Genomic DNA, 20,983 nt, shown 5'->3' with positions numbered 1-20,983 from the left:
GGCAACCCGCGCGCTGCAACCCAGCTTGGCTCTGACGTCACAAACCCCCGGTTCTCACTACTGTTCTCTTTCTGCGCTGCATATGCCCACATCCTCATTGGTCGGCAGGCCGGGCTTATTCACGGTCATTGGTCAGTGGTCGTGCAGGTGTTGTATAACGGGTTAGGTTGAGCTTTACCCCGGCTCGTTGTGTGGTTGGAGCCTGGAAGAGCCGCGCCCCGAGAACTGATCCATGCAGGTAACAGCCTGGAGATGGGCGACCCGAGGTGGCAGTTATTACCCTGCACTAACTGATAGTGAGACACCCCCGAGAGTAATGTGTGTGTGTATATATAGATTAAATCATATGTATTGCATACCAGCCGTGTAAACATATGTATGTGTGTGTGTGTGTGTGTGTGTGTGTCTATATATATATATATATATATATATATATATATATATATATATATATATATATAGACACACACTCTTCTGTGCATAAAATATATGTTATTTGCATCATACAGACTATACACTGATCTACATGTAGTATGCATCGCTTTGTGTATAATATCCATCTATCTATATATTACATGTAGATCACTGTATAATCTGTATGATGCAAATAACATATATTTTATGCACAGAAGTGCACCATACAGTGTATATCAGTATAATGCACATAACTAATGCACATAACATATAGTATAAGCAGAGAAGTGTACAGTACTGTATATATCTGTATGATGCACATAACATATAGTATTTATAACAACATTTATATAGCGCCCTTATCCAAGGTGCTGTACACTAGTTAGTAAAACAATGGTGTGGTTACATATGGAACATTTCATGCAATGGGCATAGATAGAGTAGATGTTACTATGTCTTTGTGGTGGGCACGGGTGGGAACATTATGGGTTGGAGCATTGAGAGCTTGCTTGGTGGGTGGGCAGGGGTTTGGGTCAGGTCTCTGGATTTAGTTTTGTCGGTGGAGGCGATTGAATCGATGAGGTGGGTGAATTTGGAGGGTTTTGGAGGGACTTTAAGAAGTTTTAGGAAGTGATGAGGCTAGGGGAGATCATGGGCGTTGGGGGTGGTGGGGTGAGTGACAGAATGGGATAGAAAGGGGTTAATGGGGGTTCATGGAATGCGATGGAGAAGAGATGAGTTTTGAGTTGGCCTCTGAAGATAGTTAGGGAGGGGGCAGATTGGATGTTATGAGTGAGCTTGTTCCAGTGGTGGGGCAGGGGGGGGGGGGGTGAATAAGGCAAGTGATTGGAATCAAGAGGAGGCAAAGGGGGGTAGGAGGGTGGTGGCAGTCAATGAGCGAAGAGGACGGCAAGTGGTGTAGCGAGAGATGAGTGCTCCAAGGTAAGGGGGGTTGGGGGGAGTGGGGGGCAAGAACATGGAGAGATTTGTAGACCAGGGTGTGGAATTTGAAGAGGGAACGTTATTGGCTGGGTAGCCAGTGGAGTTGGGAGAGAAGAAGAGTGGCTTGGGCAGAGAAGTATACAGGCTGCAGCATTTTGGATTTGTTGGAGGAGTAGAGGGGGAGAAAGGAGTTACAGTAGTCGAGACAGGTGAAGATGAGGGCATGTATGAGAAGTTTGGGGAAGGAAGCACAGATGTTCTTCATTGTTTGTGGGATGTAGGGAGCACGGTCAGTGACTGAAAGGGGGACGGGGGCTTTGACGATAAAGAAATAGGGAGGGTCGTAGCAGATATTTTAAGGTGGAGAACAGTTGGCATGGATGAGGTAATAAGGGTGTTGTAGTTCATTTATTTTAGCGGAGTGGAGGTGTATTGGTGAAGAAGGGATTGGAAGGTGGCTAGTGAGGATGTGCAATGAAAAGATTTCATGATCTCTCGGCTGTGCGAAGGAAGAGAGTGTTTTAAGTTGGCAGGTGAGCCAGGTTTGTGGTGGCTTTGTGGAGGGATGGACAAGGTGGAGTGATGCGTTTGTATCAAGGGAGGAGGATAATGCAGAGTTGAGGGTGGGGGAGAGGCAAATGATGTGAGTGGAGGAGGTAGGGGAAGATGGGTCAATGTATTTGAGGTTTCTGCAAAGGATGGGATTGGGTGGGAGTAAGGAAGGAGGGAGGGTGATGCAAAGGATGGTGGAGAGGAGGAAGTGATCGGTAGGTGGGACAAGAAGTGCGGAGGGGGGGGCTTGCCGTGAGGATAAGATCGAGAGTGCCTGCGTGTATGTGGGTGGGGGGAGTTTCAGTGAGAGAGAACATCCAAAGGAGGAGATGAGGGGGATGAAAGTCACAGAGGACGACAAGGGAGTTGGGGAGGGTGAGAGGGAACAGGGGAAGCAGTCAAACTTATTGAAAAATTGTGTTGGTGGACAAGGGGGCTGATAAATTATGATGATGGTGATGGGTAGGGGGAAAGAAAAAGAGCAGGCATGGAATTCAAAGGATGAAAGAGGGAGTGGAAGAAAGGGGGGTTGGGGGCTGGTGTCCAGGATGAGGAGACAAGGAGACAAACTCCTCCTCCAGTGCCTGTGTGATGTGGGGTAGGGGGTAAGTATGATTCCATAGATGTGAGGGCACCGGGGTAGCAGTGTTTTTGGTGGGGATCCATGTTGTACAGGATGGATGTACACAGTGCGGCCTAGCCCAGGCGGTTCTGGCGAGAAGTTATTGCGGAGTGGCCATGCTATTCCTCCTGATTCACACGGCGTTCCCCGGCTGCTCCCCACACCTGCTGAAGGCCCGCTCCTCTGCCCGCCACGAGGGCCGGTACCGGGTGCGGGTGCTATTGTAGGAGAGCGGGGAGATCTTCACGGTGCCCGGCTGCAGCCAGCACATGAAGGTGGGAGAGCTGGCCGAGGCGCTGGAGCTTCTGGCGGGGATCCCCATCCACCTGCAGAGGCTTCTGGAGGAGGGCTGACGGATGTCCCGCAGGGCGCGGCGAGGGGGAAGTGCGGCTTCTACTTCGTCAATACAGAATGTCCGTCCCGAATCTTGGGTGGCCGCCCCAACCACCCACCCAAGATTCACATGAGATTCACCCCCCCCAAACACCCACCCAAGATTCACCCCCCCCCAACCACCCACCCAAGATTCATTCCCTCCCCCCCCCCCAAGATTCACCAAAAGATTCACCCCCCCAAAAGATTCACCCCCTCCCCACCCACCCAAGATTCACCACACCACCAAACAATTATTAGGGATTTACCTCCGGGGCAACGCCGGGTCTCTCAGCTAGTTTAATATAAGAAGTCTTTGATTACCTTTAATGAAACCTAATTAACTAAGCTGCCGATCGATTAGTTCTTCCGTGATCGATCAGCATAGATTCTGCTTCCCAGGGTTCACTAAATGGCGGCCTTTCAGTTTCATTGACTATTGTTACAGTTTGCAGCTCAAACTTCTAGGAACATTTGCAACACCTTATCAGAAACAGTAAAGTGTTGCAAAGATCTTGCACTGCTGGGGAGGTGGGCTTAATGCTGCTATAGAACTCAAAGGATGCTCAATTTATTAAAACGTATTTAAAATGGCATTGAGTTGAATGAATTTTTTTTTAGGAAGTATTATCTAATACTACAGCACTGATTTATAAAAAAACAAAACACATGAATTGCTATTAGCTATGCGCAGAAAAAGGGGCGTGGCTAATGTGTTATTGCCCCAACAGGTGCAATAATGCCTGCTACATCTATATCTGTATGATGCACATATATATTATATGCAAATCAGTGTATGTATCTGTATGATGCATGAAACATATATTATTTACAGAACAGTGTATATGTTTGAATTATAGATGCAAAAAAATGCAAAGCTCTGTTAATACACCGATTTATCTGTAATTCAGATATAATATATAGCAAGGCAGTACGTATATGTAAATGATAGATAAATCAGTGTGGAGAACATTTTGTACTTTGGACAGGGGTGTATATATATTTGCACTGCATTAGTCTGGTCAAAGCAATGTATTATGTATTCATATGCAGCATATTGTATATATCTGAATTATTCATAAGGCATTGTATTAGATGGAGAGCAGTGTATATATCTGTATAGAAAATTATTACTATATTTTATTCAGAGCAGTATATGTACAGTAGATGATGATATATATATATTATATCATCTACTGTATGTATAAAATTGTTTATTTTGCAGAGGAATGTGCATATCTGAATTATGAATAAATTGGTGTGTATTATGATTGCATATTTGATGCAGAATACTTATATCTGTATTTCAGACAGAAATATTTATTTCTATCAGACTGCAGAGCAATACATACCTGTATTATTAAGTATCACATATCAGTATTACAGATCAAGTATTGTGTATATGAGGAGTATATATCTGTATTATAGACAGCAATGTTTATTATGCAAAGCAATATATTTATTATGTACAGGGTAAATGATACCTTTATTATACTGTATATACGGCATTTTATATCTCTAATTTATGGAGAGCATTCTATATTTCTCAAAGCAGTGGTATAAATCCTCATTCTTTTTAGTTCGCTGGATTTTTTATTTTATTTGATATATTTGTTTAACTGCATTGCTGCCTCTCTGGCAGCCAAAGAGTTAAGGTGATGACTTGGCTGCATGTGCAGAACTTAGCAGCACTAGCCCTGCCATCCTGTCATTGAATTATGTACCAGCACTAACTGCAATGAAACAGTGTTTCTCCTCTTTCCCGGCACAGCCCTGGTCTTATTGGATGATCCCAGTGCAGGCAGAAGTAGCAGCCTCCCTGCCTCAGCTCCAGCCAGCAGCACAGTATTATCTCCTCTTCCACTAGCATCTCAATGCAGAGACATTCTGGAGAGCCCTCTCTGTGATCACAGCACCTGCATTACTGCTCCTTTCTTTCAGCACAGGTAACATTCAGATGTATGTCTAGCCACTGCTGATTTCATCTCCTTGCTGATACAGAGCCATTGGGCTCCACAAGTGATAATGGATATGAGCATTCTAGATGTCAAACTCTGGGAAGCTCATTTTCGACCATAAAGTATCTAAATGGGGTATATTTGTAATCCAGAGACCAGTAGGCATCAATAGATTAATCATACAGGTGTTTTTTGTTTCTCTTCGGCAAGAGTGCTACATATTCATTTATCTTCCTATTTGGGGTGAAAACAATTGATATTGTAGATGTATTATTGCAATTCATCATTTGTTATCTGTAGTTAAAAAAAGGATTTTGTTTATTGCTAATGTTAGTTTCATTCTAGTTTTTTAGGTACCAGCAGACAACATGAGTGGCGGGTATTCAGAAAACAATAATTTTTCCTATGACAATAACCAGATGGTCTTGGATATGATCCTTTATTCTCTTGCGGGCGTCCCTCAGCCGATTAACTGGGACAGCGTAGCAAGGCTGGTCCCAGGATACTCATCAAAAGAGGTAAGTTACAATATGATTATCTGTCTGAAGAGGTGTGGCTCCAATATTGGATGCTAAAATAATGAAATACAACATAAGTTTTTTTTTTTTTAGACCCGTATTACAAAGGTTATACCGTTTTCATTGTTTATTAAATCCCTTTTTTTTAAAGATGTGTAAATGTAAAAAAAGCAAGACAAATAATGTGTGTGACAGTGCTTACATGATTACAATTTTAAACCTAACCACAAGATGCAACTGTGTCTGTTATAATTAAATAATGAATGGGGCCATAGAATTGTCTACACATCATATGCTTAAAGCAGCAAAACATGGGAAATCTTTATATGGGTTTAAAAAAAAAAAAAAAAAAAAATCAGTTCTGTAGTATTAGATAATACTTATTGTACATATATATTTTTATTTTTTTCATTAAACTGTTAATGCCATTTTTAATGAGTTTTTTTAATATACTGAGTATCCTTTGATTTCTATAGCAGGTTTAGCACTTCCCCGGCAGTGCGAGATCTTTGTAACACTTTCCTGTTTGGGATCATTTGTTGCCAATGTTCCCAGCAGTTTGATCTGCAAACTGTAACAATAGATAATGTTACCTTAGTAATATCCGGATACATTGTAGCTGCTGAGTTACACTGACTAAAGCACCCATTATGTTAGCCGCACAATCAGGATTGTTACAGATTTATAATGGGAGCACCAAACGATTGCCAGTTTAGGTAAAAATGTAGAATTATACATTGTCACATGCTTCACAAATACAAATAAGAAAGAAAAAAAGGGGGGGGGGGGAATGTAGTATTGCGGCTTTAAGTGGAGCCTTATTCCATTTACTTTTTCTTTAATTGGTCCGTTTTTAATCCAAACCTCACAATTTTCACTGGTTTGAGTCATTGGAATTTGACATCTCTGGCTGTGCAGATGGCTTACGGGGGTGTAAGAGCTGGTTATGTCCTGTGAATCATTGTCACCACAGTGGTAACACAAAGCAGTGCAGCGTTCAATAGTGTATCTCAGGGAAAGTACTGTATGTGTTAAATATAGAATGCATCATCTGATTGCTATATTAGCTGCACACAGCCTTTGACCCCATTAAAGATGACAAGCCATGGTTATCCAGGCTGGGCCTCTAATAGAAGATATCATCTCCTGTCTCCTAACGCAGGGGAGCGCAATCTTTTCCCCCTGCGCCCCCCTGCCAGCTGTCCCCCTCTCCATGCGCCCCCCCGCCGCCGCCTTACCTTAACTCGGATGTTCTGGCGTCATGACGTCACCTTGCCATGGCAACGCGTCATCAGAAGATGTCTGAACCAAGGTAAGACAGAGTTGCAGAGGCCTTCTCCACTTCCCCCGGCATTTAATTTAAATGCCTTCGGGAAGCGTGCGGGGCCTCTGTAACCCCCGCGCCCCCTGCAGATAATCCTTTTTTTTTTTTTTAAGAGCCGCTCTCGCACCACTCTCTGCATCCTGTGGTGGGGAGTTGAACCATGGGCTGCCATCGTGCCGCCCTACCCCCCACCAGGAACTAGCTCTAATGCCCTGTCGGTTGTTCTGATGTGCCACCAACACATGCATGGCTCTCCTCCCCCCGCACCCTTCTCCACACAGTTGCATTCCTAATTCCCTCTTCTGAATTCAGAGGTGGAGAGCCCACACGGCCTCCTGATGCAGCCGCTTCCCTGTCAGACGGCAGGGAGAACACATGTAGGATGACTACGTGGAGCACATAGAATTCGTATAGGCGGAGGTGCCAGTGACATCATCACCACACACCAGAAAACGGAGCACCGGCTGAGACAGTAAGCTCCTGAACACAAGCATATAAGAGGAGCTATGGGTTCACACTGTGTTGGAGGTACAAGGAGGTTATTGCTAGTGGGGATTCGTTGCTGGAATATCTATTGTCCTTCTTTCTATTTTCTTTGCTATGTCTAACTTCAATCCAACCACCTGGAACAAGAACCCTCGAGATCTATCTTAGAGAATACCGCTACTACCAGAAACTTGATGATCACTGACATGGTGAAGATTGGTTCGGTCCAGCAAATTGGATTCTCCTAACAACAGATGTGAGCTCTTCCGGATGGTCAGCAATCTGCCAAGAAACATTTGTCCAGGGAATTTTGAAGCAGTACTTTCAAGCAACATTCTGGAGATAAGAGAGATCTTCAAAGCGCTATTTTCCCATAGTTTGCAGGGTCATCCGATAAAGATACACTCAATATCACAGTGGTTTCTTACATAAACAATCAGAGAGGTACAAGCAGTGTTCAAGCCGAAAGAGACGTTGCAGACTTATTCAGATGGGCAGAGCTCAATGTTCCAGTAATCAGCGATTTACATAGCAGGTCACCAGAATGTACAAGCCAACTGTGGTCTCTAAATTAGGACATTTTTTAACGCATTTTTCGCAGATGGGCTCAATCGGCAATAGACCTCATGGCAACAGGTCGCAACACCAAATGCCATCTCTTCTTCTCCAGGCATCAGGAGTAGATGCTCTCGCCAGAAAGTGGTAGTTCCAGTTGGTCTGTGTTCCCACCAATACCTCTGATTCAGGGGGCATTGTAGAAAATCAAAGCTGAGGATGTAAATGCCATACTAATAGCCCCAGAGTGGCCAAGAAGATCCTCGTTCACAGAAATGTCAGTGGACTTTCCTTGGCCACTTCCAATCTTCCCGGACCTTCTGACACAGGGCCCAATCATGTGACGGTGCTCATCTCCAATCAGGGAGCGGACCTGCAGGGCTGAGGAAGGGATGCAGAATAACCAACCAGAGCCCAGGAACAGTGACCTGTTAGAGTATCCGTAGTCGGTAAGCAGGCTGGTGGCAGAGGTGCAGAGTCCAGGGGACAGGCAAAAGGTCTGGGCAGGCGGCAGTGTTCAAACCCAGACAACAGGCAAAAGGTCAGGGCAGGCAGAAAGTAGTGAGGTCAGGGTCACGGTCCGGGGTCACCAACAGTGGAATTCAAACAGGTAACAGGGAAAGGCATGACATCAAAGACCGACAGGAGCTGCAAAACTTAGAACTTTGCTCGGAGACTCCCATTAGGAAGTGCAGCCTTATATAGCAGGCTGAAAAACAGAAAGTGAATCCATGCGCTTCTCCCTTTGGGATAGCAATAAATGGGGAATATATATATATATATATATATATATATATATATATATATATATATATATATATGAACAACAAGAAAAGAAAGCGCCCGATCCTAGTGCAACATGAAAAATACACTTTTAATAAAAATAGATTAGGTCCAACATAAATGCACTCACAAACAAAAAATCAATAAAAGCATGTAATGAGTATACTCATTCGCCTCCGTGTGCTGCTATGGCGCCATTGCTGTATGCTCTCTCTCAAGTAGGATGTCAGCTGCTTCTGCCGTCTTTACTGAGTGCAGGAACTGTGCATGCCTCTGGAGCCGTGACCCGGAAGTGTAACAGTCTCTTTGATAAACCGGATGCCAGGATCGTGGATGTTTGTCCCCGTACAATGTAATAACGGGCGAGGTACTAAGTCCTTTTAAAGTCCACACCAGGAGATTATCCTGTACCTGTACCTTCGCTGGCTAGCCGCTCTCATAGAGAATAGGGCCCCGGTCTTCCCGCAACCATCTAGTGGAGATCGCTATTGGGGCTCTAACCCGGAAGTGATGGCGTGCCCTCTAGCCGAACCGGATGTGTTTTAGCGAATGTATAGCCCCGCTGTTACCTACAGAGAACCGGCACGTTCCAAATGTCCTGGCCGTGTCCAGGCACAGCAGACAAAGTAAAAAAGGCTGCGAATGAGTACTATAATAAAATCTGTTCTAAATACCAGTATAGAATCCTCCCTACGCGTTTCTTCACTCTTAGGGTGATTTCATCAGGGGATCCCCTGATGAAATCACCCTAAGAGTGAAGAAACGCGTAGGGAGGATTCTATACTGGTATTTAGAACAGATTTTATTATAGTACTCATTCGCAGCCTTTTTTACTTTGTCTGCTGTGCCTGGACACGGCCAGGACATTTGGAACGTGCCGGTTCTCTGTAGGTAACAGCGGGGCTATACATTCGCTAAAACACATCCGGTTCGGCTAGAGGGCACGCCATCACTTCCGGGTTAGAGCCCCAATAGCGATCTCCACTAGATGGTTGCGGGAAGACCGGGGCCCTATTCTCTATGAGAGCGGCTAGCCAGCGAAGGTACAGGTACAGGATAATCTCCTGGTGTGGACTTTAAAAGGACTTAGTACCTCGCCCGTTATTACATTGTACGGGGACAAACATCCACGATCCTGGCATCCGGTTTATCAAAGAGACTGTTACACTTCCGGGTCACGGCTCCAGAGGCATGCACAGTTCCTGCACTCAGTAAAGACGGCAGAAGCAGCTGACATCCTACTTGAGAGAGAGCATACAGCAATGGCGCCATAGCAGCACACGGAGGCGAATGAGTATACTCATTACATGCTTTTATTGATTTTTTGTTTGTGAGTGCATTTATGTTGGACCTAATCTATTTTTATTAAAAGTGTATTTTTCATGTTGCACTAGGATCGGGCGCTTTCTTTTCTTGTTGTTCACAGATTTATGGGAAGTCGTTGGTCCTTGTGGAGAGCTGCCAGATCCTATTTTTGAGCCCCTTTTTTCATATTTACATTTTTATATTTTTTAAAAAATATTTTTTTTTTTTTTTTTTTTTTTTAAATTTTAAATTTTTTTTGTATTTTTTATTTTTATTTTTTTAAATTTATTTTAATCATTAAACAATCATTTGCTTTTCACATTTATACCACTATTATATATGTATTCTTAAGTATGCTTTATGGGTCTCAACTATTTTTGCTTTAATATACATTGGTCTAAAATCACATACATTTTTTATAGCATGTTCAGTGAATACCAGTATTAATTCAGCTATTGAAATTATATTCATTTAATGTATAGTCGATCATTTATGCTAATCTATAGTGCTTACTAGTACTTATACACTTATATCATTAGTACCTGTTGAGCGCAGTCATCTTTCTGTGTGTAAATATATATATATATATATATATATATATATATATATATATATATAATAAAAATAACTAAGTGCGCAATTTAACACAATATAACAAGAAAATGTATCAATGCCACAGTGTTCTAACTATACACAATATTAAAATATATGGAGAAAAAGAGAAGAAAAATACAGGTGCAAACAATGATAAGTATATACCGTATAGAGTACCAGGGATTGAAATAGAATAGGGACAATAGATGAACCAATAGGTGAAGTCTCTGAAAAAATGAAAAAGAAACAGAATATGGTGAAGTACGCTTGTATTCTTTAACTGCGCAAAAGATGAAAGCTACTTACAAAGTAGCGTGTATAACAGGCATGTAGGATATACACAATCCTCTTCTAACTGCTGATCTGTGTGGCGGTCTGCACTGGCTCCACGTGGAACGCAGAGACCCCACGCGGTGTATCAGATGCGTCCGCAGCTGCCTCCAGTTTCCTCCTTGCTGTTCCTCAAGTCTCGCAAGATTGCGAGCGTGACGTCAGCGTATAGTAAGATCCGTCAACGCGGAAAGCAAGCGGATAATGTCCAGCAAATGGTATTGGGATATTTCCAGATATTAAATGCTGACAGTCCAGAGAGTTGGGAGAACTTATGAAAATTATATTTAAGCCTCCACCCTACGCGTTTCGTCTTGGTAAAAAGACTTCATCATACTCACATGTCTGCAAGTAAAGTGAATAGTGAAATACAGGGATCTTGCTGGGAGATTATATACCTAGAAGAAGGAGGGGCTGGCCTCCCACAAGCTGCCCAATAAGCAGTTGCAGGTGATTGGCTAAATATATTTAGCTTGTGGGATGCCAGCCCCTGAGGATGAAATTTATCAGGAAAGACTAAAGGGCCTTAATATGTACAGCTTAGAGTAGGGGTATGCAAACATCTGGTGCTCTCGCCCCCCCTGCCCCCCTTACCTGTGTGCCGGCGTCAAATGAAGCCGCTGCCACGTGACCGCGCGACGTCATTTGACGCCGCACGTCCCCCCACCAATCAGGGGCTGGGTCATATTGCAAACACCTGGGGGGAAGGAAGATACCTAGTTAGATGAGATAAGATCAGCTCAGTTTTGGCTGTGAGCTGAGAGGTTTTTTTAGCAGGCAGCTGGGGAAGAAGCTGCTAGTAGCTGGGAGTAGCTGCAGATAGAAACAAGCTGTGAGTAGCAGGGAGACGCTACAGTGGGCTCTGCAGGAAGTAAGAACAGGGAAAATCTCCTTAAGGAGGTCCCTACACCTAGGTTTATATGGTAACCCCAGTTTCCCAGTTGTAAGTGTGTGTTGTTTAACTGTAAATAGTTGTGGATATTTCTATTTCCAATAAATTAATTTGCTAAACTCTGCGTTTCTGTCTGACAAATTTATCCCTGGTGTGATAGTCCTGGTCTCCCATGACAGCGACATCTACTTCTCCACCCTGGTCTCTTACCTTTAGCACCCAGTCAAAAAAATGTATTCGGTTTGTTTGACATGACCTCGTCCTTCCAATAAATCCATGCTGCCTGGGATCCTGTAAGTTGCTGGACTCTACTCAACAATTCTGTCTTTCAGCAGAGTTTTCATTTATTTCCTGTTCTTACAATTGACCTGTTAATTAAGGGCTTGTAGTTACCCACCTCTACCCTACTTCCACTTTTGTAAAGTGGGACTATGCTTGCTATTCTCCAATCATCTGTGCCAGTTAATAGCGACTGGTTAAATAGTTCTGTTAATGGGGTTGCCAGTATATCCCTAAGATCTTTTAATATCCTTGGATATTAACTGCTCTCTGTAAATGGACTTGTGTCCACCTCCCTGTCCATTTATATTCCTGTTACCCAAATGTGATCCCTCCCCTTCACCTTCAGCTGTGTAGACTGAGCAAAAATAATTATTATGGTAGTCTGCTATACCTTTTTCTCCCTTAACAAGACTGTCTTTAGTCTTACTAGTCCTCCTTTCACTTGTAAAGGTTTTGACCCCTTTATTTACTGACTGAGCTATTTTCTGTTCTGCTTGGGCATTTGCCCATCTGATTATATGCTTAGCCTCATACTGTGTGCCTAGCCTGTTATAGTTCTCTATCCTCCTTCCTCTGAGTCTGCGTATATTTCCTAATAGCTATCTTATTAGCTTTTACAATACCTGCCACCTCCTTTTGAGAGCCATATCAGCTTTCTTTCCCTTGTACATTTACTAGGAAAAGAAAGCAGATATGGTTCTCAAAGGAGGTGTTGGGTATTTTAATTAAAGTATGATGGGGGGTTGGGAGTCTCCTGTCATTAGACACATACTGTATGTCTTGTGGGCCACTGAGGGGCTCTGGATTGTTTGCAAGAATATTATCATTACTGGGGCTCGAACAGTGTCAAATACTCCAAAATGTCTTCAGTACTGGAAGTTACAAACACCATCCGCACTGAAAGGGTTAATGCCAATTATGTAAAACTACATACATAGCACTATATGAATAAAATAATGATATAAATGGAATTGGTCAATTTGTTTTATGCAAGGGCGTGCAGGTATACTTTTAATTACATTTGTTTATATTAAAAAATAGCAAATGGAAATATTACTGTGTGCTCATTTGCATGTCTTAGACAGGTCTGCAGCCCCGACTTTCACCATTATCACCCAGCACACAGTGCTTCCACTGCAACAAGGGATTCTGGGAAGTGACATGCAAATGAGCACACAGTGCCACATTTTGCTTCAAAACCATATAACATGGTCCCCTAAAGCTTATGCTTGCTACATTGATGACGAGTGTATCTAAAGAGGTACACAGAAAGAATCCCTTTGTAGGCGCACTGCAGACCTTTATAGAATAAATGTGGTCAGGGGAAATAAATAGATGTTTTTAACAAAATTTTATTAATCAAATTAGTGATGGTGTAATAAAAATAGCAAATATTAAAGAACTAGTATTTACTATGTTAAAAGACACTAATTGTGTCACAAAGGTAGGTCCAGAGGAACTACTCTGGCCCCATCAGCAGATGTAGATATACAGTATATGTAGCTCGTGTTGATTCACTGTAATGTCTTGGATGTTCAGCATGTATCCAAAGTATACCAGTGTATGCCCTGAAGTGGGTGTAGATCACTCAAGTGTGACACCTAGTGGTGATGAAGTGTTTCACACCCTACACCTAGATCTTCATTGCTATATGCCACTGTGCTCTAATGTTTCCACTGACATAATGCAGTCCCATGGGTGAGTGCACGGTTGGAGTCCACCGTGCATATACCAACAGTGTATGTATGGGTTGCTGACTATCCACTGCGACTGGCTGGGTAAGTATCACCCTGGTGCAGATACAGATATGCACAGATGGTATATAACTACCTGATTCTGGTCACGATTACTGTGTCTCAGCAGCGATTGTGTTAATATCCACTATACCTATTGAGGTGTTTCTCAGTGTTTACCGCTGGACACACAGATGCGCTGTAGTTTAGAGCTAGAATCTAGGTTAGTTTGTTAATCCTAAGGAGTCTACGTTCACTTAGATGTTTAATACTGCGTTTAGTCTCAAACTCTGATTGAAAAATGGTACAACAACAACTGCCCCCGCAATAAACTATCAGAGTTTGAGACTAACCGCAGTAATACACATCGAAGTGAACGTAGACACCTTAGGATGAACAAACTAACCTAGATTCTAGCTCTAAACTACAGCGCATCTGTGTGTCCAGCGGTAGACACTGAGAAACACCTCAATAGGTATAGTGGATATTAACACAATCGCTGCTGAGACACAGTAATCGTGACCAGAATCAGGTGGTTATATACCATCTGTGCATATCTGTATCTGCACTAGGGTGATACTTACCCAGCCAGTCGCAGTGGATAGTCAGCAACCCATACATACACTGTTGGTATATGCACGGTGGACTCCAACCGTGCACTCACCCATGGGACTGCATACTGTCAGTGGAAACATTAGAGCACAGTGGCATATAGCAATGAAGATCTAGGTGTAGGGTGTGAAACACTTCATCACCACTAGGTGTCACACTTGAGTGATCTACACCCACTTCAGGGCATACACTGGTATACTTTGGATACATGCTGAACATCCAAGACATTACAGTGAATCAACACGAGCTACATACACTGTATATCTACATCTGCTGATGGGGCCAGAGTAGTTCCTTTGGACCTACCTTTGTGACAAAATTAGTGTCTTTTAACATAGTAAATACTAGTTCTTTAATATTTGCTATTTTTATTACACCATCACTAATTTGATTAATAACATTTTGTTAAACACATCTATTTATTTCCCCTGACCACATTTATTCTATAAAGGTCTGCGGTGCGCCTACAAAGGGATTCTTTCTGTGTACCTCTTTAGATACACTCGTCATCAATTCTTGATCCACTCCCTAGGCAGCACGCCTCAACCAACAAGGGGTTAGAGCGAGGTTCCTATCTATAGCTTGCTGCATTGCACAGCTTTTGAGCACAGCCTGGGTTAAGATCCATAGCCGGTAAACCTACCCACAGACAGCTGTTTCGACCTTAATGGGTCTCATCAGTGTGAGGTTGGTTATACTGGCTTTGCCAAATGAAGCAGGGATAGGTCTCACCACACTTATTAAGGTTATGGTGGGTAACAAAAGTGACAAAAAACCTCCACAGTAAAGCAAATAGCAAATTGAAATATTACTGTGTGCTCATTGGCATGTCTTAGACAGGTTTGCAGCCCTGCCTTTCACCATTATCACCCAGCATACAGTGCTTCCACTGCAGCAAGGGATTCTGGGAAGTGACAAGCAAATGAGCCCACAGTGCCACCTTTTGCTTCAAAACCATATAAGATGGTCCCCTAAATCTTATGCTTGCTGCATTTCACAGCTTCTGAGCACAGCCTGGGTTAAGAAAAAAAATAAATATATATATATTACATCATGTCTCACATTTCTTCTTTTGATAGTGTGCCAAAAGATTTGAAGAACTGAAAAGCAGCGGAACATCTCCTGTTGACAACCAGTGTAATCCATTAATGGCAACTGGAGGAATTCCTTTGGAAAACCTGGCAACATATATCAAGTCATCTCTGCTTGACCCTGCAGAGGAAGACGTAGAGGCTGCCATAGGCCAAGGTACTATCTCCATAACAGGTACTTTGCTATGGTTCAGTGGTAAAAAATGTGTTCCCCTTTTTTATCTGCCTAATATAACCTTAAAGAGGCAGTGCAAGCGGCACTTAAAAACAACCAAAAGCTTCTTGTTGTTTTAATATATGCAGCATTTGATTACCTTAATTGAAAACGAATTACCTAAGCTGCCGCTCGATTCGTTCTCCTGTAATCGTTCAGCAAAGATCCTGCTTCCCAGGGTTGACTAAATGGCTGCCTTTCAGTTTCAATCAATCCTTCAGTCAATGTAACACAGCAGCTACAATGTATTCTTATATTACTAAGGAAACCTTATCTATTGTTACAGTTTGCAGCTCAAACTTCTGGGAAAATTGGCAACAAATGATCACAAATAGGAAAATGTTACAAAGATCTTGCACTGCTTGGGAGGTGTGCTAAAGCCTGCTACAGATATCAAAAGATGCTCATTATTTTAAAACTCATTAAAAATGGCATTAAGAGTTGAATATTTTTTTTTAGGAAGTAATATCTGATACTACAGAACTAATTTATTAAAAAAAAAAAGCATGTACAGTAGGATAGTAGAATGTAAACAAAAAGAAAATATAATGCTCACTAAAATAATAATGTGAATGTAATATGATTGTGCCTTACACGTCTAGAGTGACGGTGGGTGCAACTATGAGCCATAGTTGCACCCACCGTCACTCTAGACGTGTAAGGCACAATCATATTACATTCACATTATTATTTTAGTGAGCATTATATTTTCTTTTTGTTTACATTCTAGTATTCATTATAGGGGAACGTAAGAATCCTCTTCCTTATACTTGCTCCTACCTCTATTAAGAGTTAATCAGCCAAATTAATATAGAATATGACAGGTTTTCTGTCTACAAGCTGGGATACTAGCTCATGGCATGATGAGGCAAAAAAAAGTCTTCTCTGTGGAAAATACATACACTCCTTATAATAACACTGATAACATCACTGATTTTTTCAGAATCCTCAACCGTCTATTTAAATCTCAGGCACAGACCTGGTGGGAGGTCTCCAGTCTGCAGAATTATGATACTCAAGATATGATTCCTCGGGGCCTACGCATAGGCCTCTCTCCAGCGTATCATATAACCACTGTTGAGTTTACCCAGCAATGGGAAAAAATATTATCAACTTGTTCACAATCTTTGATAAAATTGTTGGTTGAAACTCAACAGATACGGCTATTAAATATACAGAAGGTGGAAAGTAGGAGAAAAATCCCCAATACCGTGCTCAGCTATATGGTATTCTTTGTGAAGATCTGTATCATGTATCATGAAAGATGACAGAGTGGAAGAGCCGTCTTCTCAAATATAAATGTATATATAAATGCCGTGTGTTCCATATAGTTAACCCCTTCCTCTCTGTAGCGGGCGGGACCTGTATCTAATGGTAAAATCAGTAATAAATATCTGATCACCTAAGAACAGTTTGAAATCCCCCTAGGAAGTATATGGGTATTGGGAACATAACCCCCAGAGCGCAGGTGAGCGGACTGGGGTACTCACGGTTGGAAGGTATCAGCAATTCCTTGGGCGTGCATCACGCTGGTAATAGACAAGTAGAGAAGTCCTGCAGGAGGTAAGCGGAGCACAGCAGAGCAAATGCAGGGGCTATACACCAGGTGTGAATAAAAATCCTTTATTGCATGATCGACATCATGGTAATGGACAAGTAAAATCTCTTACGCGTTTCAGGCTCCTGCCCTTTATCAAAGGGCAGGAGCCTGAAACGCGTAAGAGATTTTACTTGTCCATTACCATGATGTCGATCATGCAATAAAGGATTTTTATTCACACCTGGTGTATAGCCCCTGCATTTGCTCTGCTGTGCTCCGCTTACCTCCTGCAGGACTTCTCTAAATATACAGAAGGAATTGGATATACAACTACGCAAACTGGATGATTTTAGATCCCACAAAGATTTTGATGACATGGAATCTAAACTCCAAAGAGAGGTTGATAAATTTAGAAATGAAATCAAAGAGAGGAAGCACAGAAAATTTCAGAGGGATGCCCTTGACTATAGTTTGCATCAGGTGTATAGTTACAAAAAATCCCAAAAGAGAAGACAGGCCACGATTAATTATTCCTCTTCTGAGGCTGAGAATTCTGAGTCTGAAACAGCTAGTGGCTCTGAAACTAGAATATCTGCCCCATCCCCTTCTACAAGTGGGATCTCTCCAACTGACAACAACACTATTGCTTTTTTAGAATACCCCCTCATAAGAGACCAACAAGACGAGGGGGCAATAATAAAAAAGCAAAAAGAAAAAGCAGGCAGAGGCCAGCGCAAGAAGTAGATCCAATAACAGCAAATGATGGGAAATTACAGATTTTTAATCTCTCCAAGATCAATCTGACGAGTGATCATGTTTCACTATTAGAGAAGGGATTATCCTTTTCACCCACCAAGGATTTCAATCTCTTTGAGTGGGTGAAGGACTTAAATTTGTTTTCCCGGAAACTCCTCTTGCATAAGTTTCACGCCAAAAAATCTAGGCGTGAAATTGATAATACTGGCCTCGCAGCATTCGACCAGACCAATGTTCAGAATCTTATGTCACTATTGGACGATAACGGATGTCCGCCAGATAAAAGAGAAGGTCCATTTTCTGATTGTAAACTCAAAAGTAAATTTACCCCCTTTATGTCATTGTGTCCTCAGGTTGAGGTTTTTACCAACCTAGTTACCAAGGACTTGGAAAAAATGAAAACAAAAAAACACATGCGGTATAACATCACCAAAAAAGAAAATTTGGCATTTAGGGAATTAATGAAAAATCAAGAAATCACTATCAAGTCTTCAGACAAGGGTGGTAATGTTGTTGTCATGGACACTGAATTCTATGTGAAGGAATGTCAACGCATCCTGAAAGATAAAACTACTTATAGGATATTGGACTCAAATCCAACAATAAAGTTCATAAAAGAACTTCAAATTATCCTGAACAGTGCACTTGCCAACAACATTATTGATAAAAATGAGCATGATTATTTATTACCCAAGACACCGACAGTGGCAACGTTTTATATCTTGCCAAAGATTCACAAAGATTCAAAGCGACCGCCAGGAAGACCAATTGTCTCTGGCAATAATAATCTTACTGAACACTGCAGTGTCTATTTGGACAAAATCATGCGTCCCTTTGTAACCAATTTGCCATCTCACATTAAGGATACGAAAGATACCTTGCTGAGATTAGATGGCATAAATTGTGACAGTCAGACCCTATTTGCCACACTTGATGTGCAATCCCTTTATTCCAGCATCATCCATTCCAATGGTGTTCGAGCATGTAGTCATTTTCTCTCTACAAGGGGTCATGGTTACAATGAACACAATAAGTTTATGATTGACTTTTTGCAATTCGTCTTATGTCACAATTTCTTCCTATTTGATGGAACACTCCACCACCAGACCCAGGGAACAGCTATGGGCACGTCTTGTGCTCCAACATATGCTAATCTGTACCTGGGCTGGTGGGAAGACAAATACGTGTTCAGTGACAGACTTGCACAATATACACAATATATTGAACTGTGGATTCGATTTATAGACGACATATTATTGATTTGGCATGGTCCGGCTACAGTGTTGGTTGAATTCGTGTCTCTACTGAATGTTAATGACTTAAATTTAAAACTAACGTCTGAGTACAATGCAACAGAAATAACATTTCTAGACTTGAAAATAAGTAAGGATATTGATGGTAATGTACAAACTACAATTTTTAGAAAAAATACGGCCACCAACAGCTTGCTGGCGGCCACGAGCCATCATCCGCCATCTCTAGTCAACAGTATCCCCATTGGGCAATATCTACGACTACGTCGTAACTGCTCAACACCAAAAGAGTTATATCTACAAGCCCAAGACCTCAAAGAACGTTTTCTGGATAGGGGATACCCAATGCCCATATTGAAAAAAGCATATCATCGCGCTAGAGATAGCATTAGAGCACAATTATTGGGTCTGAATATTAAACCATCAAATACTCAAGTCCGTTGCATTGGAACTTATACTTACAGGTGGAATGAGATTAAAAAGATTTTCACCAAATACTGGCATATTTTGCAATCAGATGATGATCTAAATAAAATCTTAACCGGCACTCCAAGCATCACTAGTAGGAGATCTGCAAATTTGAAGGATGGCCTGGTACACAGCCATTTTAAACGCCCAAATTCATCAACATGGCTAATACCTCCACCGAAGGGCATGTATAAATGCAAGAATTGCAAAGCATGCCAGTACATAAACCCTGTAAAGTTTTTTAAGTCCCATGACAACTCCATAACATTCGACATTAGACACCACATTAGCTGCAAAACAATCAATGTAATATATTTGATCAGTTGTGAGTGTGGCCTCAGATATGTTGGTAAAACTATCAGGGAGTTCAAAAAAAGAATACTTGAATATATAAACTCCATCCATAATAAATTAGACATCCCAGTAGCTCGCCATGTAAATAATGTCCATCAGGGAGATATTAAATGCCTATCTTTTATGGGCATTGACCATATCAAAAACAACATCAGAGGTGGTGATATAAATAACAGATTATTAAAACGAGAGGCAGAATGGATTTACAAACTTAAAACATTAAATCCCTATGGGCTAAATGAGGGTTTTACATATACCCCATTTATTTGAATGTTAATAACATGCTGTGTTATCCATTAAAAAATCTCAAAATTACCAACTCTATATCTGTTAATTATAGTGTGATCCCTATATTTACTGGCAAGCAAGCAACAACAGTCTCTTTTTAAAGGAATAGATAGAGCTTTATTTGCATACCACCTAGTACATGTTCTAATGTCTTAACCTGTTAAGATAGTAATTTGCCACATATCACAGAGCAGCTACTCAGTATCTAACAGTTTGGCATAATATTGCCAGTTCTTTGTAAATCCTCACCCATGAGCACTACCTATGCCAGCTTGGGACTTCACAAACCTGCTGTCAATTTTACCTTATTATTTATTTCTAGTGTGTACTTCTTTAAGAATCAGCTGTTCTTACATGCAGTACCCTTCTGATCGGTATAAGCGTTATTTGAGCTTTCTATTGGCCCGGTGGTTGCTATGGCAACCCTTGATGCTATATAAACACGCTTCCGCAATCAGCTGGTTATCACTCGCCCCTGAAGAATCTCCGTTTAGGAGGGAAACGCGTAGGGCGTTTTTGGCGTGGTGACGTCAGCGTGAGGGAATCGGGAGAGACTGGTAGTATCATTACATTGTATCAAGTTCTCTGCTGGTGCTCAATTTTAACTGCGATCGTTTCCAGGCTTGGCAGATCCTTTTCACTCTGTGGTTTTGGTCACAGCCTGTCTCTGCACTGTGATTCTTTGTATCAGTATTGTATCAACATGCTCTGAGGTTGTCAGCTGGAAAGTTGCAATTAGTAGCGC

The 20,983-nt window shown here is 41.9% G+C and overlaps 1 protein-coding gene across 7 annotated transcripts in view; it reads left to right on the top strand.

The window, feature by feature from the left end:
* The first annotated feature begins 24 nt into the window (after positions 1 to 24).
* The window catches only part of SANBR (SANT and BTB domain regulator of CSR), a 94,149-nt gene continuing 73,190 nt past the window's right edge, over positions 25 to 20,983 (top strand). For 2 of the 7 annotated variants that reach the window (XM_075596173.1, XM_075596170.1), the window contains exons 1-4: positions 25 to 238; positions 4,674 to 4,848; positions 5,206 to 5,378; positions 15,354 to 15,540. In XM_075596173.1, the coding sequence (XP_075452288.1) occupies positions 5,229 to 5,378; positions 15,354 to 15,540 (337 nt within the window). In that variant the 5' untranslated portion in view covers positions 25 to 238; positions 4,674 to 4,848; positions 5,206 to 5,228. The remainder of the gene's footprint in view (positions 239 to 4,673; positions 4,849 to 5,205; positions 5,379 to 15,353; positions 15,541 to 20,983) is intronic. The other 5 variants (XM_075596172.1, XM_075596169.1, XM_075596171.1 and 2 more) reach the window with 4 other exon arrangements.

This window comes from Ascaphus truei, chromosome 4 (genome assembly GCF_040206685.1).
Source record: "Ascaphus truei isolate aAscTru1 chromosome 4, aAscTru1.hap1, whole genome shotgun sequence".
Classification (NCBI taxonomy): domain Eukaryota; kingdom Metazoa; phylum Chordata; class Amphibia; order Anura; family Ascaphidae; genus Ascaphus; species Ascaphus truei.
This window is presented reverse-complemented; position numbering and strand designations above follow the sequence as displayed.